This window comes from Muntiacus reevesi, chromosome 12, assembly GCF_963930625.1.
Source record: "Muntiacus reevesi chromosome 12, mMunRee1.1, whole genome shotgun sequence".
In the NCBI taxonomy this organism is placed as follows: Eukaryota; Metazoa; Chordata; class Mammalia; order Artiodactyla; family Cervidae; genus Muntiacus; species Muntiacus reevesi.
In genome coordinates, this window is record NC_089260.1 from 27,999,422 (window position 1) to 28,026,170 (window position 26,749).

Below are 26,749 nucleotides of genomic sequence, written 5' to 3' on the forward strand. Positions count from 1 at the left end.
TGTAGCCCACCTGCCTCCTCTGTCCATGAAAATTCTCCAGGCAAGAATACTAGAGTGGGTTGCCATTTCTTTCTCCAGGGAATCTTCCTGACCCAGGGATCGAACCCACATCACCTGCGTCTCCTGCACTAGCAGGTATGTTCTTTACCACTGAGCAACCTGGGAAGCCCTGATAATAATACTACTAATAAAATAGCCCCAATCATAATACTAATAATGTAATTTCCAGTAAACATCGTCCAATTTTCCTAGTGGTACCTGAACAATGAGGTTGTGATCCACTCCAATGGCCATTTAATTGGCAAGTCCTTGATGACTGGCCTAGAAGTGTACGCTTTCCTGTGCAGGAATAGTGAACAGTAGACCCAAAGGTATACTTCTCACCAGACAGGACTGCATTAGGAGGAACGCCAGGGTGTCCACAGTCAATCACTACAATACATAATTATTGAATATAAAATTTTTTTATATCTCCTATCGAACGACCTGCACCAACTTTTTTTTGAAATATTAATGAATCAAAATTATCTGCTCCACTATATACATCCTTTGAAAATCAAACATTTATATGAAAGTTGAAGTTACAGGAGTTATTCTGTTAGCCCATTCACCCTGAGTATGAGTTTAACAGGAACACTGTAAGTAAACTTAAATGACTGAGTCAATATGCCTGTATGTGTGGGGGTGGTGGGTGTTCATTTATACACACATGTACATGGACTGGAATTATTCATGTGTCTAGATAAGGATGTGAAAGATAGGGAGAGGAGTGGTATGGATTGGCTAAATAAGATTATAGGATTCATATAGAATTCAAAATGCCATACAGAAATTAAAAGGGAAAAACTTTGAGGGTAAAGGAGAAGGATGGAAGATGGGTATGTGGCACACGATTCAGACTACGCGTATATAGTCTAAATCCTACTCCTGACCATTAATAAATAAATCATCCTGTAAAACGAAAATACTCAGAGGCTTATCAGCCAAAACACAGCTAAGTTGAGCAGAATCAGATGTTAAAACACTGAGAATTCTCTATAAGCTAGAAGTAGCTTGGGAACTAACTATGCGTTTCCTTTTATTACTAGAGTATTAAATATGGCGAGTATTAAAAAAATATGATTAGTATTAAATAGCACACAAGGAGATATAAACTTAATAAAATCCCTGAGTAAATAGCACCCTACCAGGGAGTGCTATAGAAAATAAGGAAAAGGTAAAAAGTATATGGGAGCTATGAAAATCTGAAGAAATTCATGTTTACAGGTCCTACAAAAGATTTTTAACTTTCATGTTGTAGCTATACAAGGATAAGTGAATTACTTAAACCACTAGACTAACTAGTCTACAAAAAGAAATCAAATACATTTTAAACAAGGGATCAACAATTGACTTAATTATCTGCATAGAATACAAAATTAGATAAGCACTATATAAGTTTTTTTTTGTTCATGAATGAGTCCATAAATGATGCCACAACTATTTAAAAAACTGCATGTACATAAAGTACCTACAAATAAAACAATCATAAAATGATTTTGTAATTTAGCAATTTAGTATAACCAAAAATTACTTCCTATCATGTCCAATATTCATCAACTCTGAGAAGCTAATGTAACTGAGTCCTATCAATAAGTTCAATGCCTAGAATTCAAGCTCATTTCTCTGTCCTCACATACTTTTGATTTATTTCTGTTAAATTATTTTCTCACTATGCATGTTAATTATATGCAAAACTGCTATATATATTTTATTTATATTCTATAGCTCGAAGACAACATATAACAAAATGTGCTCATATTCTGACTACCTTAAAGATGATGTATATTAACATTTCATATATGCATGTGCCTGTATAAGATAAATATTTAAAGTCAATGAGTTTTAAGTAACTCTAATTTTCTCAAGCATTTTGCAGCCCTAGTGGCTATTTATATTGAGTCATTTTGCTTTAAACGAAATTTGAAATAGTAGTACAAGAGAAAATAAAAATATAGTTGCCTCTCATGGAATGGCAACAGCACAGAGTATGAAATATATTTGCCTTTAATATTCTGTCTGTTCTATGAAGATTCAAAATCAAGGAATAATACAGAAATGTTAATCATATTAATATTAATATAGATGGCACCTGGGCACTGAACTGGTAGAACACAGGAAGGGAACTTTCAAAACAACAAAACATTACAATCAGTACACTTCCTTCTGATACACAGCTCTAAATATTTCATAAAGACAATAAATATAAATGTTGGTTTCAGGGCATTTTCTCAAGGAAGAGTTCACATTATCTACTTACTGATACATTCTGGTAAAGGTTTGTCCCATTGCCCATTTGGTTGACATATCAAAACTGAAGATCCAAATAAGAAATATCCAGGATTGCAGTCATAGAATACCACAGTGCCATAGGTGAAATTCCCATGTTCTATTTTACTTTCTCTTTTGGAATTGGCTGGAATTCCAGGATCAGAACAGTTGACCACTAAACAAATGACACATTTTTGAAATATATATTTGGAATAATATAATATATAAATTTTCATTAGAAACTTAGTTTCAAAGGTAAATTTAATCAAATAAAACAAAGATTCAAAGAAGAAAATTAACACAAAGAACTATGGATATATGACAAAATATTGGAAATAGAGCTTCTTTGCAAAACTATTTTGAACAACAGCAACTCTGTAAATATACTGAATACAGATTTATAAAGAATGATATATTAAAAAAAGAAATATACCTTTCAAGCTATGGTTATAGAAAATGGAGGAAAATGATAATTCAGTTGTATTTTATCAGACTATGAAATATATTATACCTCTTTGCAAACAGAAAAAATACAAATGATTCTCTATGTTTCCATAGAGAGAACAATAAATAAACCCCTAACACAGGTATCATGGTAATTTAAACCTCAAACATTGTTTTTCCAAAAATATGAAGATTGTCATACTGAGTAAAGTAAATCAGACAGAGGAAGATTTAGAAAAAAGAAATAGAGTCACAGATGTAGAAAATGAACTTATGGTTACCAGGAGGAAGGGAGGAGATATATTGGGAGATTGGGATTGATATATACACACATTACTATATATAAACTAGTTAACTAATAAGGACCTATTGTATGGTACAGGAAACTACTCAATATTGTGTAGTGACCTATATGGAAAAGAATCTAAAAAATATATATACATACATATATATATATATACACACATATATATATATATATATGAAACATCTGAAAATAACATAACATTGTAAATCAACTATACTCCAACAAAAATTTACAATATAACATTGTAAATTAACTGAGAAGATAAGTTCCATTAATTATGAAACCAACTGCAAGTAAAAATGAGCTAAATGACTTTATATACAGCTATAAAACAGGTACAAGATAACACAGTTAAGCAACTGAAGTAATGTTTACCAGTTTAATAACTTCTAAAAAAGTTAAAAAATAAGAAAAAGGAAAGCATAAGTAATGAGATGACATCAATATTAAATATTTGTTTTATTAATTTTCTATTGTTTTGCCCAAATTGTCTCAAATATTACCAGCTGTGTTTACACAGACACATTATCACCACGCTCTCAGCTGCAATGCAGTTAGAGTTTTACCTTTGCACACTGGTGGAGGGTGGCTCCACTGTCTGTTGGCCTGGCACTGGGCCTTTGTTGGCCCTTGCATGAGATACCCAACATTGCAGGAGAATGTTACCACATCATTAAAATTGAATCCATTTCCACTTGTTCTTCCATAAATTGGACTACCAGGGTGACCACAGCTCACAGCTAATAGCAACGGGGTCGGGTTGGGAGGGACACAGAAGAGAATAATTGGTTATCAATTATTAAATGAAAATGACACTTAATCACCTCAACGAATGTAGAAAGAAGGCCACTTTTGTAGGGAAAAAAACACTTAATTTTACTAATGTAAAGGAACAGTTTAGAAAGGCAAAATGGTCCAATACAGTAGAATCGTTACAATATTATGTAAGTAGACAATTATTTATAATTCTGGTAATGGTGTGCAAGTGGTGCATAGATATTGAAAGTTCCATGGTAACTTTTCATTCTATTTCTTTTTAGGGAACAACACTGAAATTCAAAGACATTTGGTAATGATTGAAGTTCACATAACTAGTTAACGGCAAAAAGGAATGAAACTGAATCAACTTTCCTTTTCTATTGAGTTTAAGAATTGAAGATAAATGAAGGCAATTTTTGGTATTCAATTTTTAAATCATTTCTTATATTGTTTATGCAATCTTTTTTTATGATTAATGGATAAACAAAAGTGTGCTTGAAGAATAGCTTAATATGACTGCAACAAAAATGATGACTTACGGTGTATTAGAATTTTTAACATATTGAGATACCAATATTAACATTGCCTAAACCAAATAACCTTACTGGTATATTTTCTTCACTATTGGTATTTGATAACCTAGCAGTTTTGTTTGAAAATAATGACATTAATTAGATGAACTATTTAAATCATTTTAATGTTAAAGCTCTTTTTTTAGAATTTATTTAGTGCTTGGTTTACCAAACACATTGTATTTCTATGAACTGTTTTATTGCGTTATCTCACTAACTAATCACAGCAACTCCAGTAATATTGCTTCATAATTGGGCACAGTGAAAAACGACAGTCACTTTTAATACTTTCGAAATGACCCAACAGCAATTAATTTTCTGCTGTATTGTTAATGTCAACCTTTCATTTGAAAATGTAACTGCATCTTATCCCTGTTTAAAATTATTAATAGAGAAACTTGTGCTTGTTTTACCTCAGGGGCCAGTTTTCATTTATAGCCTCAATTATTCAGCAAGAAAAGTAGTGGTGTTAGTTGGCTATGCTTTTATATAATGAGGGGATTCCCCAGTGGCTCAGCCAGTAAAGAGTCTGCCTGCAATTCAGGAGACCCAGGTTTGATTCCTGGGTTGGGAAGATTCCTCTGGAGAAGCAAATGACAACCCACTCCAGTATTCCTGCCTGGAAAAGAATTTTCCAGGAGGAGCCTGGCAGTCTACAGTCCATGGGGATGCAAAGAGTTGAACATGACTGAGTGACTTCATTTTCTTTATATAATGAAAGGCAAAAAACCTGGTATAGATCCAGCATAATATTTCTGTCTTTAAATCATTAGATGGTCTGTTATCACATGCACACATAACACAGAGAAGCATTTTGATAACTGTATGCTATATTATCTTATTAAATCTTAACACACTAATGTATTTTCCATTAAACTAGAACTCCAATAAAATCCTATCGACTGGATATGAGGTTGGCAATGATAGAATTTATAAATATGTGAACTCATACTAAAAGCCCCATGAATTATTTATCTGAAGCCTCCAAAATCTTTGTCATTTAATCCTATAGTGTTAAAACTACAACATGTTTACTGTGTTTATCCTCATTTCCTAACACTGATTTTAATACAAATATCAGTGATTGCTGGTGGATATTAGCAGGAGAAAAAATAAGAAATATATGGATAATTTACTTTTCAATCCAAAATAGGATAAATTTTGATGTGAAATACTGTGTAATTCTGAGTACTGGGTATTCAGTGAGAGAAAGAAAAAGTACTAGAATATTTTAAAATTCATTTTATCCTTCATGTGTAAATTCACATCTAAATTAACTTAAAAGATTAGATGAATATTTGCTGAACTAGTGAGATCTTTTATTAAAACAATTACAAAATTGTTCAAAATCCAAAAGAGTAATGACAGACATTCTAATATGTCTTCCACTTTCATAGTGAATGTTTTTTTATACTTCTGAACACACCCTACTTTAAAGACTAGTGTGTCAGTATAAAAAATGCATTGTGAGAACTTAGTTCTTTAAATACAGATGCATACATGTGTGTGTATCTGTCTATATAATCATTTACCTTACTTAAGAAAAAAATATTGGTAATTTTGCGAACTGAACAGAGGTCTTTGACTACTTTTGCTATGCTTACTTACGCACACAGGCTGGAAGTTGACCAGACCAATTGTGATCTTGTTGACATATTCGTACTGAAGAACCAATCAAGCGAAAACCAGGATTACACTGATAAACAACTGTGTCTCTGTATCCATAGTTTTCTCCAACGACTTGACCGTTCACAATAAGCTCCGGAATTCCACAGTGACCCGCTGAAATGGGTCAAAATAATATTTTTTAATATGATGATCTAGTTTTATGACTTATGTACTTATATACAACATAGAAATATCCTATTTTATGACACAAGCAATATTTCATCTTAGGAAGAAGAAAATAAAAAAAAGAAAAGCCAAAATAAATACATAGAAGACTATATTAAAGACATTTATAGAAATCAAGGAAATAGAAAAATAACAGAGACCATTACCTGCACTAAAAATTCTTTCTTTTAAAACAAGAGAGAAGGCTCAAATAAAATCAGAAATAAAAAATGAGAAATTACAACTATTAGCACAAAAATACAAAGAATTTATGAGACTACTAGGAGCAATTATATACCAACAAACTGGAAAAACTAGAAGACATGTATAAATCTTTAGAAATTTACAATCTTTCAAGACTGATTCATGAAGAAATAGAAAATCTGAATCAACCAATCACAGTACACAGATAGTAACAGTAGTTGAAAACCTCTCAACAGACAAAAATCCAGGACCAGATGACTTCACTGGTGAATTTTTAATATTTATTCTTCTGAAATTCTTCCAAAAAATTATATGGTAGAGAAATCTTTGAAGCTTATTTTATGAGGCCAGCATTACCCTGACACCAAAACCAGACAAGGATACCACTTAAAGGAAACCTAAAGGTCAATATCCCTAATAAATATAGATGTAAAAAAAACCCTCAACAAAATATTGGCATACTGAATTCAACAATACTTTAAACAAATCATACACCAAGATCAAATGTGATTTATTCCAGGGATCCAAGCACTATACATTGGGCTACCCTAATAGCTCAGATGGTCAAGCATCTGCCTGGAATGCAGGAGACCTCAGTTTGGAAATCCTAACAACAGTAATCACACAAGGAAAAGAAATAAAACACATCCAAACTGGAAGGGAAGAAATAAAACTATCACTATTTGCAGATACTATATATAGAAAATTCTAAAGATGCTACCAAAAACTATTAGTAGTAATAAACAAATTTAGTATAGTTGCAGTATACAAAATTAAATGCCATGAAACATGTAAGTTCGTGTGCCATGGTTAATAAGTCTGTGCTCTAGAACCTGGGAGCCACAATTACTGAGCCCACATGTGTCAAATACTGAAGCTTATGCACTCTAGGGCCCCTATTCCACAACAAGAGAAGCCACCACACAGTGAGAAGTCCTAGCATCACAACTAGTTCTTGCTCAGTGCAATCAGAGAAAAGCCTGTCCAGCAATGAAGATCCTACATGGCACAAAACAAATAAAATTATATATAAAGAAGGATTCAAAACCATGAAACTCCTAGAAGAAAACATAAGTAGCGTGTTGTCTGACATCATTCTAAACGATGTATTTTTTTAATATCTGTCTTCTTTGACAAAGACAACAAGAAAAATAAACAAATAAAAAGCTTTTACATAGTGAAGGAAAACTGTCTCAAAACAATCAAAACAATTAGGCAATTGGCAGAATTGGAGAAGATATATGAAAATGATATAAATGAAAAAGAGCTACTTTCCAAAATACATAAAGAGCTCACATAGCTCAATAAAAACAGTAAAAAACAAGAAACAAACAAGACAAAACAAAACACCAAGCAGTTGAATTAAAAAAATATAAAACAGGTAGAGGATCTCAGCAAACATTTTTCCAAAGAAGACGTATAATTTGCCAACAGGTGCATGAAAAGATGCTTGATATCACTAAACATCAGTGAAATGCAAATCAAAACCACAAAGAGGTACCACCTTATATCTGTCAGGATGGTCATTATCAGAAAGACAACTAGAAGAGCAAGTGTTGGTGAGGAGGTAGAGAAAAGTAACCCCTGTGCACTCTTGGTGAGAATGTAAACTGGTCCAGTCACTATGGGAAACAGTATGGGGATTACTAAAAAAATTAAAAACAGAGTTTACATGTGATCTAGCAATCCCACTACTGGGTATCTATCCACAGGGAAAAAATAAACACTAACTCAAAAAGATTTATGCACTTTCATGTTCATTGTAGCATTGTTTACAGTAGCCAAAATATGAAAACTACTAAGTGCCCCTCAATAGATGAATGGATAAAGAAACTATGAAATACACACACTCATCTCACACATGCATAATGGTATACTACTCAGCTATAAAAAGTACAGAATCTTGCTATTTGGAATAACATGGAGGGACTTTGAGGTTATTAGACTAAGTGAAATAAGTCAGTAGAGAAAGACAAATACCACAATGACTTCACTTATATTTGGAATCCAAAAAACAAAACAAAAAAGCAAAAAGAACAAAAGCAGAGAAGAGATTAGAGGTTGCCAGAGGAGAGGAGAGTTAAGAGGAAGGTGATGTGATTGAAGGGGATTGAGAAAAACAAACCTCCAGTTATAAAATAAGTAAGTCATGAGGATACAATGTACAGCTTGGGGAATATATTCAATTATTTGTGTTAACTTTGTAAAGTGACAGACAGTAACTAGATTTACTGTATTAACCATTTTGCAATGTATACAAATGTTGAATAAATATGTTGTAAGATAAACTAACATAATATTGTATGTCAGTTATTCCTCAATTTAAAAAAACAAAAAATAGACAGAAAATGTAGAAATATCTCACTGAAAGACAATCAAGGTAGTCAAAGGTTAGAAACTTAAAAAAAAAGTCAACAAAATTGTTAAACTCCTAGTTAATCCTATCAACAAACAAAAAAGATATTAAAATTACCAATGACAGGAATGAATGAAATAACATTACTATAAAGCTTACAGATGTTAAAAGGATCAGGGAATAGTAAGAACTGCTTTATTACAACATATTTAACAATTCAGAACAAAAGGACAAATTTTTTGAAGATGTATCATCCAAAAACTAACACAATAAAATATGGATAGTCCTTTACCTAATAAAGTATTTGAATTCTTAAATAATAACTCCCTCTGCAAAAAAAAAATGCACTTAGATTCATATTTTTCACTGGTAAATTCAATCATATATTTAAGCAAGGAAACAAATACCAGTCTTCTACAAACTCATAGAAAACAGAAGAAAAAGAATCACTTCCTAATTTGTTTGATGAAGTAATCATAACCCCAATATTAAACCTGTAAAAGACACAGAAAAAATGTTCCTTATGAATACAGATGCAGGACTTTTTTAAAAAAGAATTAGAAAAAAAAATAATACATCATGATTATCTGGGTTTTATCCAGAAATGACTTGTTGGTTTAAGATGAAATATTGATGACTGTCATCTACCATGCTTAGGAATGTACAGACATTTTTTGAACCTTATAAATACATCTAAGAAAAAAGTTCATATTATATCCACTGATGAAATATTAAATCCTTTCCTTCTGATACAGGGACCAAGAAAAGGATGATCACTCTCACTAGCTCTATTTAACATTTTTTGGTGGGCCCTATCTAATATATATACTAATATAAACGAAGAAAGGAAAAACATAAAGGAGAAAACAAAAAAAGTAAAACTCATATTTTATGCTCATTATATACACATAGACAAACTGGTTTTAAGAAAATCCTAAAACTAATAGGTGAGTGAAAGCTGCAGGATACTAGATAAATATTTTAAATAATGTTTATAGTAGAAAACAATTAGAAATGCAATTAGTAATGAACAATTTCACTATAACAGTGTAAATGCACAAAAAATACTGCCAAATAAATTTAACAATAGGTATACACGATCTCTGTGATAAAAATTTTCAATTGCAAAAAAAAAAAAGATCTTAATAAGTGAATAAATATACTAACTTCACCATGTTCAAGAAGTAGAAGACAACATTGTTAGATGCCAATTCTCCCCAATGATTTATACATTGAATTCAATTATGATCATAATCTTACCAGGCATTTCAAAAATAAAAAAAACAAGCTAATTCTAAAACATATACGAACACACAAAGGACAGGAGTATCCAAAGTGATCTTGAAAAATAATAACAAATTTAGAGTGGCAGATATCGTTCTGGAAAACAAACAAGCAAAGAAAAACCTTCAACCTTACTTCATGATATATATAACAACAAATTAAAAATAAGTTGTAGATATAAAGTAATATCAAAAAATGCAAAATTTCTAGGAAAATATATGAAATGAAATCTTTGTGACTTATGATTAAACAAAGGTTTCCTAAATTAGAGACAGAAGTATTAACTAGAAAGGAAAAAAAAAGAGAGAAAATAGATTTTACAAAAATTGAAAACTTCTGCTCATTAAGACACTACTAAGAGTGAATAGGCAAGTACTAGGTGGGAAGAAACTATTTTTAAAAAATCAATATACAAAGAATTCCTATAACTCATAATAAAGGCAATTTATAAGATACTTTAGAATTTCACAAAGGAAAATTTATGAAGGGCCAATAAGCCCAGGAAACTACTTGATCAGTAATCATCAAGATAGTGCAAGTTAAATCTTGCAAGATACCTTTATGAATGCCAAAAAAATGAATAAAATTTAAAAATTGGCTATACCATATGCTAGAGAAAATGTGAGACAACTAGAACTCTTCTAGGAATTTTAATCCAGAGTATCCACCAGAAATGAGTAGATGTGTCCACAAAAATACTTTTATACAAATGTCCATAGCAGCTTTATTCTAATCACCTCATAGCAGCTTATATAGTCACCCCAAACTGGATAGAGCCCATATGACCATCAGTAGGGGAATGGTCAAGACAAGGAGATTCTACTTAGAGATTAAGAAAATTACTGATACACAGAAAAACATGAATGAAACAGAATAAAAGAAACCTTACACAAAAAGAGTACAAAACTTAGGATTCTATTCACATGAATTTCTAGAACAGGAAGAACTAGTATATGGTGAAAAAAGCAACAGCTATTATATCAGGGTGCAGGGGAGGAGAGCTGCAGATTGACTATGAAGGGTCACAAGGAAGTTTTCTGAGCTAATGGTGATGCTCTATAACTATTGAGTAGTTTTAATTATATAGGAGTACACAGTTGTCAAAATGCAACAAGTGTATTTATGGCACTGTATGTAAATTTGCCACCATTAAAAAAAAAGAACCACGAGCAAATATTGAACTCCAGCTAGCTTATATGTATATAGAGATGTTTACAAATGAAGTGTACTGCATTTGGCAATTTCAAAATGCATCAAAAATAAAATGAATTTATGAGCTAACACAGGCATGAAAGGATGAATAGATATGTGATATGCAAATACAAGTGTTTAACTGTACATTCTAGATAGAGGCATGTGGGTGTTCATCATCAAGTCTCTCAAGTGAAAAATTTATAGTAAAATGCAGGGAGTTTGAGAATAAATCACTATATTTAAACAATCATAAGCACATTCTAGGACCATTTTAAGCCAAAAGTATCTGGGGCTATAAGGACAAGTTGTTTGCTACCATGAGAAGAATGACTAGGCTATGTGCATTATTCAAATTAATTTAAAGTATAAGATTATATGATCTGCTTATTTGGCAATAGCACATTCCTCCTACTGACACACTTTTGAATTTATATTAGATGTCAACACTATATCCTATGGAAGAATGTTTTCTTTATAGACTGAGAATCAATGTTTGTTTATAAACATTCCTCTTACACCTTATCTTTCCAGAAAACAGAATAAGGATTCTAAGTAGGTGAATAAAAACCACCGTCTATATACAAAATCCAATAAATAACATATAGCATACAATAGCAGTTCATCAGAGCAAAGAGTTATCAAATAGAGTATTTTAAAGTTCAGTTCAGTTCATCAGTCGCTCAATCGAGTCCGACTCTTTGCGACCCCATCAATCACAGCACGCCAGGCCTCCCTGTCCATCAACAACTCCCGGAGTTTACTCAAACTCATGCCCATTGAGTCGGTGATGCCATCTACCCATCTCATCCTCTGTCTCCTCCTTCTCCTCCTGCCCCCAATCCCTCCCAGTATCAGGGTCTTTTTCAATGAGTCAACTCTTCACATGAGGTGGCCAAAGTACTGGAGTTTCAGCTTCAGCATCAGTCCTTCCAATGAACACCCAGGACTGATCTCCTTCAGGATGGACTGGTTGGATCTCCTTGCAGTCCAAGGGACTCTCAAGAGTCTTCTCCAACACCACAGTTCAAAAGCATCAATTTTTCAGCGCTCAGCTTTCTTCACAGAACAAATCTCACATCCACACATGACCACTGGAAAAATCATAGCCTTGACCAGATGGACCTTTGTTGGCAAAGTGATGTCTCTGCTTTTTAATATGCTATCTAGGTTGGTCACAACTTTCCTTCCAAGGAGTAAGCGTCTTTTAATTTCATGGCTGCAATCACCATCCGCAGTGATTTTGGAGCCTGAATAAATGAAGTCTGACACTGTTTCCACTGTCTCCCCATCTATTTCCCACGAGGTGTTGGGACCAGATGCCACAATCTTAGTTTTCTGTTTTTTTTTTAGTATATGTGCTGCCGAAGCGAGCACGATCTTAGTTTTCTGAATGCTAAGCTTTAAGCCAACTTTTTCACTCTCCTCTTTCACTTTCATCAAGAGGCTTTTTAGTTCCTCTGCACTCTCTGCCATAAGGGTGGTGTCATCTGCATATCTGAGGTTATTAATATTTCTCCTGGCAATCTTGATTCCAGCTTGTGCATCTTCCAGCCCAGCGTTTCTCATGATGTACTCTGCATGTAAGTTAAATAAGCAGGGTTACAATAAACAGCCTTGACGAACTCCTTTTCCTATTTGGAACCAGACTGTTGTTTCATGTCCAGTTCTAACTGTTGCTTCCTGACCTTCATATAGGTTTCTCAAGAGGCAGGTCAAGTGGTCTGGTATTCCCATCTCTTTCAGAATTTTCCACAGTTTATTGTGACCCACACAGTCAAAGGCTTTCACATAGTCAATAAAACAGAAATAGATGTTTTTCTGGAACTCTCTTGCTTTTTCGATGATCCAACGGATGTTGGCAATTTGATCTCTGGTTCCTCTGCCTTTTCTAAAACCAGCTTGAACATTTGGAAGTTCTCGGTTCACATATTGCTGAAGCCTGGTTTGGAGAATTTTGAGCATTACTTTACTAGCGTGTGAGATGAGTGAAATTGTGCGGTAGTTTGAGCAATCTTTGGCTTTGCCTTTCTTAGGGATTGGAATGAAAACTGACCTTTTCCAGTCCTGTGACCACTGCTGAGTTTTCCAAATTTGCTGGCATATTGAGTGCAGCACTTTCACAGCATCATCTTTGAGGATTTGAAATAGCTCAACTGGAATTCCATCACATCCACTAGCTTTGTTCGTAGTGATGCTTTCTAAGGCCCACTTGACTTCACATTCAAGGATGTCTGACTCTAAGTCAGTGATCACACCATTGTGATTTTCTGGGTTGTGAAGACCTTTTTTGTACAGTTCTGTGTATTCTTGCCACCTCTTCTTAATATCTTCTGCTTCTGTTAGGTTCATACCATTTCAGTCCTTTATCAAACCCATCTTTGCCTGAAATATTCCCTTGATATTTAATTTTCTTGAAGAGATCTCTTGTCTTTCCCATTCTGTTTTTTCCTCTATTTCTTTGCATTGATTGCTGAGGAAGGCTTTCTTATCTCTCCAGGCTATTCTTTGGAACTCTGCATCCAAATGGGAATATCTTTCCTTTTCTCCTTTGCTTTTTGCTTCTCTTCTTTTCACAGCTATTTGTAAGGCCTCCTCAGACAACCATTTTGCCTTTTTGCATTTCTTTTCCTTGGGGATGGTCTTGATTCCTGTCTCCTGTACAATGTCACGAACCTCTGTCCATAGTTCATTTTAAAGTTGGTTTATATATTTTTTAAAATAATTAAAATATTATTTATAATAATAATGTATATTATACACAAAATATTATATATAAAATAATATTTATGTATAATAAAATAAAATTTATTTTAAAAATGAAATATAATTTAAAATATAATTCCAAATAAGATTTTGAAATAAATTAAATAAAGTAATCTGTAATTGAAATGAGCATAACCAAAACCAAGTTAGAATCTAATAGGAAATATTTTATTATTCAATTCTATATTAATACATGATTTAATTATTTATAATTTAATAGTCTTACAGAATATTCAAATAAATATGTTTACTCTAATAAGGAAACCATCGTTACTGAGTTTTCAAGTATACCTACTACAAATATGCCTGAGAAGGTAAGAAAAGGAATTTTAACCAAAATTTCTAGCTATATCCTTTAAAGTTTCAAATGATGACTGTACCATCACTAATGTTTTTAAGCTTGTTATCAATTCAATATGTATGCAAACTGTTAAAGTCACAGGCTTTATTGCCATGTGTCATATTTTTCAACAGAAAAATTTTAGAGTTGAAACACAGAATAAATTTAGAAATATCCTGTTCATAATAATCAGTAATTTTTAAAATCATAAATAATAAGATTATATTTGTTCCCAAGAGGCACGTGACTATTTTATCAGAACAATTATTATTATTACTACTTAATTTAACACTTGTTCTCATTTCTTGAAATAATTTTAGAGAAAAATAAGTCTTAAATCATACCATTTTCTTAATCATAAGGTAACTGTTTAAGTCTTTAAAAAAAGATAAAACATATATCATAATATTATTTTAATAATAATAGAAAGGATACAAAAAACTAGCTATTCAGTTTCTTTTAATGAACAATTTTTTTAGAATTAATCAACAACAACAACAAAAAACCCAGGGGGGAACCTATTTGCCTAAATTGGGCTTCCCTGGTGACTTAGACGGTAAAGCATCTTTTGCAATGCAGGAGACCTGGGTTCGATCCCTGGGTTGGGAAGGTCCCCTGGAGAAGGAAATGTCAGCCCACTCCAGTATTTTTGCCTGGAAAATCCCATGGACAGCAGAGCCTGATAGGCTACCGTCTATGGGGTTGCAAAGAGTTGGACACGACTGAGTGACTTCACTTTGACTTCACTCACTTTCACTTTTTGGGTTTGAAAAATACATTTTTCAAGTTTTAATAAAAAGTTATAATACACATGTTGAATTGTTAGGAAGTAAAAAGGGAGAAAGTTAAATGTGGAAATTGTTTTTCTTCTTTAGTCATTACCTTAAGCAAACAGGTGAAAGGAGAATTGACTATGATTTAGAATAAATTAACAGCTCCAGTGCTTAATCCAGTGGAGTATGCAGACATATAATTTTCAGCAATTAGTTTTCACCTTTTATTTTCATCATGCTGGGAAAAAATTCTACCTTTCCTTAATGACTTAAGATTCTCATTTGGAATACTAGTAGATTAAGAGATATCTGTTTAATAGCTTTTCTACCATGAGACACTTTAAAAGTTAAACATTTTCCAGTTTTTATCATCCTTACTGAATGAATATAAGTTATTATCTCTTATTATGAAAGAAGGCTGCCTTTTGAGAGGGAGAATAAAGTGTTTGGTTACAATGACTTAAAAATCTGTACCTAAGCATCTGGTGTCTGATCCACTCCAAAGACCTGAAGAAAGGCATTCCCGAACAGCAGAGCCCACAAGCATGAATCCTGAATCACAGGTAAAGATGGCCGTTGAGCCATATGAAGTCTGAGTTCCAATCTTATTTCCATTGGGAGGGGTTGGGAGTTCTCCACAGGAAATAACTTGAAAACAATAACATAATAAAAACTCCTAAAGATACAGTAAACGTGAACTTGTAACAAAATCATGTTTTCAACATTCTGAATTCTTATGATTTGACCATTAAAATTGACAATTAAATATGACAATTCAACTTGACATTTGCAAAACATGTTTGAAAGATCATAAAAGTATAGAGAAAATAAATGACACAATTTAAAGTTTTTCTCCTTTGAGTTTCCATGTAATGCAATAAAGTCGCTCAGTCTTGTCTGACTCTGGGACCCCACGGACTGTAGTCTGCCAGACTCCTCTGTCCATGGAATTCTCCAGGCCGCAATACTGGAGTGGGTAGCCATTCCCTTCTCCAGGGGATCTTCCCAACCCAAGGATCAAACCCAGGTCTCCCACATTGGCAGTGGATTCTTTACAAGCAGAGCTACCAGGGAAGTAAGAGTGACACATGATGACATGTGATTTTGTTTGTATTTTTTGCTTAGCCAACCTGGTCACTCAACAGGCTGTGGTGAAAAAAAAAAATAGCAAGATTAAAGGGAGAATAATTTATTAGTCCAAAGTCTTTCTCTGATTTATCAGTAACTTTAATGAGATTCCAGAGCCCATAAACAGCTAAATAAAACTTTATAGCTAGCAGTTTAAATCCAGAATTGAATAATTAACCACCAGCCTTTTTCTGGCTCCAGGTCTAGCTTTCATCTCTAGGCTTTAGGAGACTATTAGATAGACAAATAGAAAACTTGCAAACTTTGAAAAATTGCATGTAAAATATAAGATATATTGATTGTTTTGAACTAATCCCCCAAACAATCCTTTGCGGTAGCTATAATATTTATTCAGGGTTAATAACACTGATATTTATAATGTTTTAATGTAAAAGATGAATAAATGAAGGATCAGAAAAAAATTATGTTCTTTCCATTTTTTTCTATAAATTGTAATTCTTAGGTTCTGATTTTTGCTACATTCTTACTTCTGGACAGGAACTTAATCTTACATAGAACTTAAAATTTTCTGTATAATAAAGGAAGAACACAAAGAAACTAGACAAATATTTGTTCAATGTCTGATTTAATGTATGCTGCTGTTATACATTTTTTCCTAGCTCCTTGAAATATCCTTATCCCATGTGCCCTTTTAATGAATTTAAAATGGAAGAACAATGAGACCAGAGCAAAGGAAAGGTCTTGGGTGAAAACCTAAAAGAATAAGGCAAAATTTACAAATACATATGCTATAGTTTTAGAATATATAACTTATACATGCATTTTGAGATTTAATTCATCAATGATTATAAAAATGGCAACACCAAAATTCTTTGCTTATATGGAGATTAAGAAAATAAATCAAATATTCATAAGCAAATTATTACTAGGTACTTCTATACTTATTACATATAGACAGTTATCTGTTAGAGTTATCTGTTATGTTAAATACTTTAGTCACCATAATCCATTTAGATTTCAGATTTTTTATTAGTTTATTTCTAAATTATGTGTCTCTATCATAAATGTCTTAAAATTGTGATGAACATGAAATAAAAGGATGAATTTTCAGCTTAGCATATTTCCTGGCACTAAGTAAATACTGGAAAGTTACGACCAACCTAGACAGCATATTCAAAAGCAGAGACATTACTTTGCCAACAAAGGTCTGTCTAGTCAAGGCTATGGTTTTTCCAGTGGTCATGTATGGATGTGAAAGTTGGACTATAAGGAAAGCTGAGCGCTCAAAAATTGATGCTTTTGAACTGTGGTGTTGGAGGAGACTCGTGAGAGTCCCTTGGAGTGCAAGGAGATCCAACCAGTTCATCCTGAAGGAGATCAGTCCTGGGTGTTCATTGGAAGGACTGACGCTGAAGCTGAAACTCCAATACTTTGGCCACCTGATGTGAAGAGTTGACTCATTGGAAAAGACCTTGATACTGGGAGGGATTGGGGGCAGGAGGAGAAGGGAACGACAGAGGATGAGATGGCTGGATGGCATCACTCATTCGATGGGCAGGAGTTTGAGTAAACTCTGGGAGTCTGTGTTGGACAGGGAGGCCTGGCGTGCTGCTATTCGTGGGGTCGCAAAGAGTCCGACACGACTGAGCGACTGAACTGAACTGAACTGAACTGAAGTAAACACCCAATAAATGTAGTAAAGAAAGTTCAAGATATTTCCACTGATTTTTCTATGTTCAGCTAGCTTATCTACTTTACACACTGGCCATTTATAGTAATATTATAAGAATGCATGAAAATAGAAAGACTAAAATGTTCAATATGACTCAATAAATGTTTACTGAATTTCTGCTGTGAATCAGGTTGTAGCAGTTATTTTCAACATGTAACACCATTAAATTGTAAATACTAAGTATGAGATAGGTATTACTGTGGGCTTCCCTGGTGGCTCAGGGTAAAGAATCTGCCTGCCAATACAGGAGACATGGTTTCTATCTCGGATCTGGAAGAACTTACAGAGAAGGATATAACAAGCCACTCTAGTATTCTTGCCTGCAAAATCCATGGACAGAGAAGCCTGGCAGGCTACAGTCCATGGAGTCACAAAGAACTGGACATAACAAATGAACAACAACAACAAGGTAATACTGTAATTTTCTAGTTTAAAAAATAGAATAAACATCATATAACACCAAAAAGCAGAGGTTTTCATTAGAATCCTTGGGGTAAAGCCCATTTTTTCACCATTTATAGGCTCTGTGACTTAACATAACATGATTAAATTCTTGGGCACAGTTTCTTCTTTAGTAAAATAAATATAATAATATCAACTAATTCATAGAATGGGAGCTAAGGTATAAATGAAATACATGTAAAGGGCTAAAATCAGTGCATAGTTGTTTTAATAAATGATAGACCTAGAATCCAAGCAAAGGATATCTGAACCCAAAGTCTCTGTTTTTAATAAGCACTTACAAATACAAAAACAGTTACAAAGCTTTTAAGATGACTTGAGAATAAATCATTTTTTAAATAACATTACCTCATTATTGTTCTAGAGTGTGTAGAGAAGCGATCAAGTAAATCAAGCACCAAGCGTTGCTTATGAAGTAAGTTCAATGGAGTGTATACCTACTTTGGCAATATGGTCTTTCATTTCTCCAACTCCAGGTACCATTAGGAAGACATTCAATAGAAGCAGGACCTAATCCATGATAACCAGGATCGCAGCTGAAAACTACTTTGGTTTTGTATTCATAATGGGAACCATTCACAATTCTCCATCTTCCATGCTCCAAAGTAAAGGAATTGATACTTGGACATGTAACAACTATACAAAAACCAAGATAAATACTACTAAGTCAGTCATGTCTGTTTTACTTAATCATGTCTCATGTCTATTCCATTCTTAGCTCATCACTTCCTTACTTCCTTCACTATTGTGCCATAAAAAGTCTTTAGTAATTTTTTTTCCATGCTAATCTTTCCCTCAGCTCTATGGCATTATTGGAAGTTCCTTGAACATGTCATGCTATTTCACAGTTGAAAGTATTTGTACATGTTGTTCCATTTACCTAGAATCTCTATCACTGACTATATATTTTGAGAAAATCCATCTTATGAGAATGATCTTTTGATGCAAGACTTGTGATATTGAGGTGGAAATTGTTAGGCAGTCAGTGTAGGGTCAGAGGCTCTGTTCTAATTTCAATTTTAATTCTCTCATATGAATGTTGTGCTCCACTAGCCTAAAGACATACTTGCTCCAGTTTCCAGGCATTCAGAGGAATGCCTCCCTAGTCTGGAGGGTCATAAAACATGCAGACCCAGGACAAAATCATCAACTGCTGTTCAGTTTATCAAGAAGAAAAACTCCAGGTGGACCATTAACTCTTAAACATATATTTGGTCCCTAAATAATTCTCGGAGGTCCTCAGAAACGGTCAACGGATGCATCACAATATCTGGAGATACTGAGAAAATTGGGGACCCAAAAAAGCCATGAAAATGAGAAGCTGGATATGGCAACATTTAAACTGATTGGTCAGAAATTACTTGCATCTGGCTCCCAGCCAACCAAAACTGAACAGATTAATTCTAAAAAAGATATAAACTGCTGTTATACACGCCTTTTGGGGGCTCTTTACCCCCTCTCAGTGTCTATGCTAAGAACTTTATATCTCTATCCTTTAAAATAAACTTTGCCTGTGTGAGTGTTTACGAGTTTTCACTATTCACTCTTTGGCTGAATGAACAGAACTCAGTTCCCAGTGTCAATATAAACTTCAGCTAATTCAAAACTTGCTCAGCATAAGTAAATGCGTTACTAGACACTTAAATTTCAAATAATTTAAGAATCCCATTTCAAATGAAATCACAGCTAAGTTGAAATGTCAGTACTAAAGGAGAATAAATAAGTGATTTATAGATAAAAATTAAAGACCTTATTTAAACACATTTCCAATCCTTTTACTATCAAACATTTTACCTGAATTATTTTCAATGACCATTATATAATATTATTTTACCTATTACAGTATTAATGACAGCAATGACAAATATTCTAAATGTAAGCTCTATGAAGAATTCTGACAATTATTGGAAAGTTTGGATCATCTCAGCAGCATCATTTATGTTTATAAAAACCAGAACTGAATGTATTAAATATAATTACATTCATGCAAACTTAAAAATTTTCAAAAGACCTATGTATTGAAAACATGCTGACTGATGGATGCCTTTCTACAAAGTAAATAAAAAGTTTTATGTAAAATAAAGTTTCACTTTATTCTCTTGACATATATATTCTAGAGATTCTGAAAATGAGTAAAAAGTCCTTACACTATATTCTAGTTCTTTATAGTACAAGACAGCTTAATTTACTTTTATTTCTTAGACATCACTTCAGGGAAGAGCTCTACAATTTGATACATAAAGTTTTAAATCATATAAGATACCAGTAGAAACACAAGTGATGAAATTTCCTTAGTATATTACATACCAACACAACGAGGGGTCTTGTTATGATTGCTCCAAGTTCCATCTGACTGACATAAGGCTGTGGTAAGTTCCTTAGATGACAATCTATATCCATCATTACAAAAATAGGTAACTCGGGTTCCTACCAAGTAGTCTGTTGTGAGTATTCCTCCATTGGTTGGAGCTTTAGGAATCCCACAGGAAATTGCTAAAATAAATATATATAAAAGACCAAAGAAACAGAAATTAATTAGATGCCTCATTAGCTGTAAAGCATATAAAACTATTTGGAATTTTATTAATTCCTCTGAAACAATTCCAGAATATCTCTCCAAAAAGCTTTTCTGAGCTATAACTTTTTCTGAATCATTTATTTCAAACTCTTGTTGAAAGTGCTTTTAAATTGGTGAATCCATACATCATTAACGCTTTCTTTCTTAGTTTCTTACTGAGTTTCTTGTCAGTGTTTGCATGATTATCAGCATGTTTATAGATTATATGAGAAAGCAAGGTAGGTAAACATAGAGTGTATTAGTGATAACTCATGTCTGCACATAGCAAATTAGGTCTATTCAATTTGATTAAAGAGTTTACAGGTGGTGATAACCAACACTCGAGGATTTCAGGCAGGAGGAAAACAGGTTTTTACCTGGAAGCTGGATATTACCTTATTTTAGGTCCAGTCAAACACTATGTGCTTAAGTACCATTCATGGAATATGATGTGTATGGATATGTCTAATAAATACAGGGTCAGGACTTACTGTTCTCAATGTAGCTTGGATATTTCTGCATTCTGCTGATATGTCTTTGATGTCTTGATTTTTATTTACAATAAATCTAATTTACATAAAAGTTCTACCATAAAGTGCTATTTAAAGTATAGATTTTTATTTAAATAGTTTATTGTATATAAGATATTTTCACATAAGTTAAAATGTCTATACAGAAGTCCCCTAAAGTCAGTTGCTTCCAGTCGGTGCTCTACGTGTACACAATTTGCATCTCCAAAAAGAAAAAAAAAAAAATTTTCAAAGAATATATTTGGCAGACAAACCCTAAATGAGATTCTCTGTATTTTTTATATAATATTCAGTATAAATATCCATATATATATCTGCAGGAAGATTAATATATTTGAATATGGGTATAGACTTGAACCAGCTGGAGTTATTTATGACATCTGGTCATAAAATTTCTAATTTCTGAAATAGCTCGTTTTATTGTTTTCACACAAGACATTTTGGACTTGTAACTATATTTTTCTCATATGAAAAGAACAGAAAAACGTGAGTTTAGTTGGAATATTTATAAAAGTTGTATTCTATTTACCTGTCTCTCATTTCAGCCTAAAATTATTTCTGCTTCTCTCATAAAGCCTATCACTTAGGTGTTTAATTTTGATTAATTCATGCAAATTGACTACAAAATTAAAAAAAAGTAATCTTAGCTAAACCTATAAAAAATTCTCAAAGTTGAATGACAAACCCTCTACTGCAGTTTGATCTTTTGTAATCTGATAACTTACAAACTATAAACAGAAAAGTAATTTTGATTTCATAAATTATATAAGCAATCTCATATAATTACGTTATTATCTAATTATAGACCTCTAAAATAGTGTTCCAAACATAAATCATTCCCCGATGTCTATTAAAGCAATGTTAGTGTTTCCACTTAGGATTTCTGGGAATTTCAATTTTTAACAAACCATCCCCACTGAATCCCTACTGAAGACTGTTAACTGCACATTGTTGGGATGGTGTAGGTTAAACTTATAGCAAAGTAACAATGAAATTTAAATAGTATAGATTTCATATACCTGGTTAGTACAAAATGACTATATTTCAGAACTGAAAAAAAAGACAACATACTAAAATGATAGGACAAATGTGCCTGTAGATATCTTACAATTTAAGTTCTTAGCTAAAAAAAAAGAAAAAGAAAAACATAGTTCAGAAAAATCTTCATCACTGAATGATTGTCAGAGGCTTCTCTCCAGAGCTCTCAAAAATCACAAATTAAAAGTGAAAACAGGGAATATAAAGCGACTGTTTCTACATAATCCTGTACTGTTGCAGCCTGGCGGAGCAGAGACTCGAGGGTGCGGCAAACTGCGCCCTCGTGATTGTCCTCCTAAGCACGTCCACGGGCACACTTGGGGCAGGACGTGCTTTCTGCTCCCCTTCACTGCCTGCCCCAGCGGCCGTCCTCATGGACACAAAACAAGATGTTCCTGTTAACAGCAGAGCCTTAACTTTACTCCCTCTTTACGGTGTGCTGATCAAACTCCCCAGTATAGCTATTTCCTAATGATCTCATATGACTTCTACCAATAAAAGTGCGGGCTGAAAGGAGTCATTTTGTCTTCCTACCATGGAGAGCTGGAGGGCCCCCTGACTCTCTGCTTGCCAAATTATCTGTCTGTCGTTTCATTAGGTGCTCACCCCTTTTCAAGTCTTTCTCACCCGCTGTGCTGGACATGGCACTGTACAACACTCAATTGTGTAGAGGGAGGATAATGATTTAATTCAAGGGGTCAATGAATGATCAGTTGATATACAGACAAATAAAACACCTAACCAAACCCAAATAGAGATAACAGAATACTTTTTCTATCTTTAACTGTGTTCACATTTTCTACCATAGCTCAAGTAAATATATGCAAGGACGCCTAAGGAGACTGAAGGGACAAGAAGAACAGAAGTGACTGAAGAATGCAAAACAAATTTGGAACCAAAAAAAACTGTATTGTTTATATAGCTCTTTCCAATGATATTTAGCCATTTCATTTTAATTAATTATATCCAAGCACAGATAGGTCACACACAATAAAAACTTTTTATAAAATATTTAATCTTTTAAACTTGTTGCAATGAAAATCAAGGGTCAATTTTGAATATGATTCTTCAAGTTATTAATATAAATATTTTATCACTTTACTATGTAAAATGTCTTTATTTCAGCTACATTTTATCTTTTGTAATTATAGAAAAATTTCAAGTCAAGAACAATAAAAAAGGCTCTATACATAAATGTCATATTATATACCAAAAAAGTCAATGAATTTATAGTGCTAACATTACAAAACAATGTCAAAATTTCAGAAAGTTCAGTATAATTTTTTATTTTAACTAATAGTTAACTGTTTTCACTAAAGTTTTCTTAAAGATTAATTATATACATGAATAATTCTTGATAATTGATATTTAATTGTTCAAAGTTCAGAGCATTTAAAATGTTTATTTTAAATCCATATTATATAGAAGTTATTACATATATTTTAAATTCTCATGATTTCTCATGAAAAATTATGAGATCATGATTCATTATCAGATCAGTTCTGGAAAACTACCTAATGCTAGAGATGTATAAATACATTTGCTATTCATTGGTCAAAGAAAAGCTGATGTATTGACAGTTTATTAAATGTACCTATTCTACAAGAAGCCAGTGCCTTCAGTGTTGGTAACTCTTGTCTAATAAGTAATTAATGTTTCTGCATCAATAAAACAAAGAAACAGTTTTTCAGTTCTCATTTTTTTTCCATATATCTATGAAAGCTATATTTTCATGAATTAGAGATCACAATTTAACAAGTAAAAGAAACCATTTCAGTTATCTGGTAACATCAAATCTCTGTTCATTTCATCTTGCTGTTATTAAATTTTAAATTTTAATTGATTTGTTTTATATTTTATTTCTTTATATAAATTGACTTCAATAGGTAAATTAGAGGTAACACCCATTATTTATTAAAAGTGCTTTGTATTTTTAATCTGAGGGTTCACAGTTGTTATATATGCCTTCATATGCTGGGTAAAATAAATCAAATGTAAATTTAAATTTGATATTGCAAAATAATGTGATATGTTTTAAGACTGCCAAAGTCCAATCACATTACATCTTCTGTGGAATTGTTAAACTTGTCTTTATGATTATACCTAGTAAGAGACTCAACTACTTTTTAAAAACATTTTTGGACCTAGTCCAAAGCTCTAAAACGTGCCATGTGTTGATTTGTCATTCTTTTGCATTGCATGATCAATGCTCACAGTGTGCTTTGATCTTTAACAAAATGAAAGTAATTTCTGTCGAGTTAGCTAAACAGTGAAGAAAAAATAATGTGGTCATTGGCTACATTTTCCATTTTCTTTTACATTTGTTGCACTGAGAACACATGTTTGCATACTTGAGAGTGAATGTTTTCAGTGACCTTGCCCATCTTTTCCTCTCTTTTCTCTGCAGATTCCACACTAACACAAAATCCAGCTCTGGGTCATTCATTTCTGACAGCCAAGTGACGGGAATGGTAGATATATGAGTAGAGTATGCATATAAGTGGAGAGAGTAAAGACATAAATCACATAACAACAATGGAAGCATTATAAAACAATGTGTCACATGCTCCTCAAATTTATCAGCCTGTGTTTTCAAGCCTTATTTTCCTTAGAGGTATCTATAATATGCTTCCAAATATTTATAATTTTAGAAGTTTCGGGAATCTAAATGAAAAAGCTAAACAAGGTTAGTCTTTTATCAATGTGTCATTTGTGGTTAATATACTTCACCTTGACAAGCAGGGACGGGTGCATCCCATGCGTGATACCCATAGGAAGACTTTCTGCACACAGCACTGCTTTTCCCGACAAGTCGGAATCCTCGATCACAGGCCCAGCGGACCACACTATTTAGCTGTCCTCCTGTTTGACTGATAATGTATCCATGAGGCGGGGATTCTGGTGTACTACAGTAGAAAGCTTTTTTAAAAGAAAATAAAAATCACTGTATAACTAATGAATAGAAACTCTTTACAATCCAGTTATAAAAATATAATAATACTAGTTCATAAAAACTGGTCAATTCAATTGCCATCTAGGTGAATTTTACTTCATATGGACATCATTATTTTCCATTCACTTGACAATCTATTGACATAACCTTTAGGAGACATAACTATTTCTGGACTTTTTTATAATTCTTATTGTCACTGAAGATGTCTCCTAAGTTGAAATACATTATACTTGTGTAACACCCTGAAGGTTCAAAAGCTGTACAAATAGTTCATTGAATTTTGAAATGGTATTATTTTCTGCCGTTTGAAGGGCCTATATGCTACAGTTTGGGTAGCAATATTTTAAAGCATGTATCTACATGTCACTTTGAAATTATCTCCAGACACCTATGTCATGTTAGGGCATGCATTTCATTTTGGTGGATGTCTAAAATAGATCCCTCCACATTTCATAATCCTCTCTCCCAGTTTATTAAAGCGTTTCCATGCTGTCAAGAGTGCTTACATATGGTGATAAAAAATGCCAATAAAATAACACTTTTTTCATCTCCTGAAGTCTGAAATGTCAAAAGATAATGTCAACTGGCTTTTTCATATACATGTACTTTTGAGACTATTCAGCCTGGCAGGATCCATTTACCCTTTGAAACTTCAATGTATTCATCTGAGAAAAAATGAGACTTTAGGGGTAAATAGTAAGGAAGAGATGGACTTAGAATATATGTGTCATAACCTGTCATTTTCTAAAGGCAAAATATGTACTCAATATGTCAAGTCGTTCTTAGGGTTAAAAATGATGTTTTCATTATATTTATGTCCAACTTTGTCATGAAGATCAACATAAATAAGTCTTTAATATAGTCTTTAATACGGTGAATCTAATGCTTATAATTGTTAGATTTAAATGGTTTCCCTTTAAGTTATTATCATCATTTAAAAATATAACTTAATGTTCTGACTTTTTAAATAGAGTCTGGGCACAGCTTTAATAAAAAGATACGTATAAAGTTCATATGATAGAAACTTTGATTAAAATATGAAAAAGTATTAAGAATGACTTGGGTACATATTTCAGTCTTTAAATATTTCTCCTTTGCATGCCTAATAATATTTCAAACAATAGATATCTATTATAGGATAACAATTGTAAATATGCTATCATGTAATGTCAGTAACAACTTACTTCTAATATGGAAAAGACACATTGTTGACAAACTATCATCTTATAGCTTTAAAATCAAAGTAGAC

At 32.8% G+C, this 26,749-nt stretch overlaps 1 protein-coding gene across 3 annotated transcripts in view; it reads right to left on the reverse strand.

The window, feature by feature from the left end:
- CSMD3 (CUB and Sushi multiple domains 3) overlaps positions 1–26,749 on the reverse strand; it is a 1,308,014-nt gene that overhangs the window by 63,579 nt on the left and 1,217,686 nt on the right. For 2 of the 3 annotated variants that reach the window (XM_065902671.1, XM_065902669.1), the window contains 8 exons: positions 25,278–25,466; positions 20,730–20,915; positions 18,864–19,058; positions 15,614–15,787; positions 6,001–6,174; positions 3,628–3,801; positions 2,300–2,485; positions 259–432 (listed from right to left, as the gene is read on the reverse strand). In XM_065902671.1, coding sequence (XP_065758743.1) covers positions 259–432; positions 2,300–2,485; positions 3,628–3,801; positions 6,001–6,174; positions 15,614–15,787; positions 18,864–19,058; positions 20,730–20,915; positions 25,278–25,466 — 1,452 coding nt within the window. The remainder of the gene's footprint in view (positions 1–258; positions 433–2,299; positions 2,486–3,627; positions 3,802–6,000; positions 6,175–15,613; positions 15,788–18,863; positions 19,059–20,729; positions 20,916–25,277; positions 25,467–26,749) is intronic. The other variant, XM_065902670.1, reaches the window with a different exon arrangement.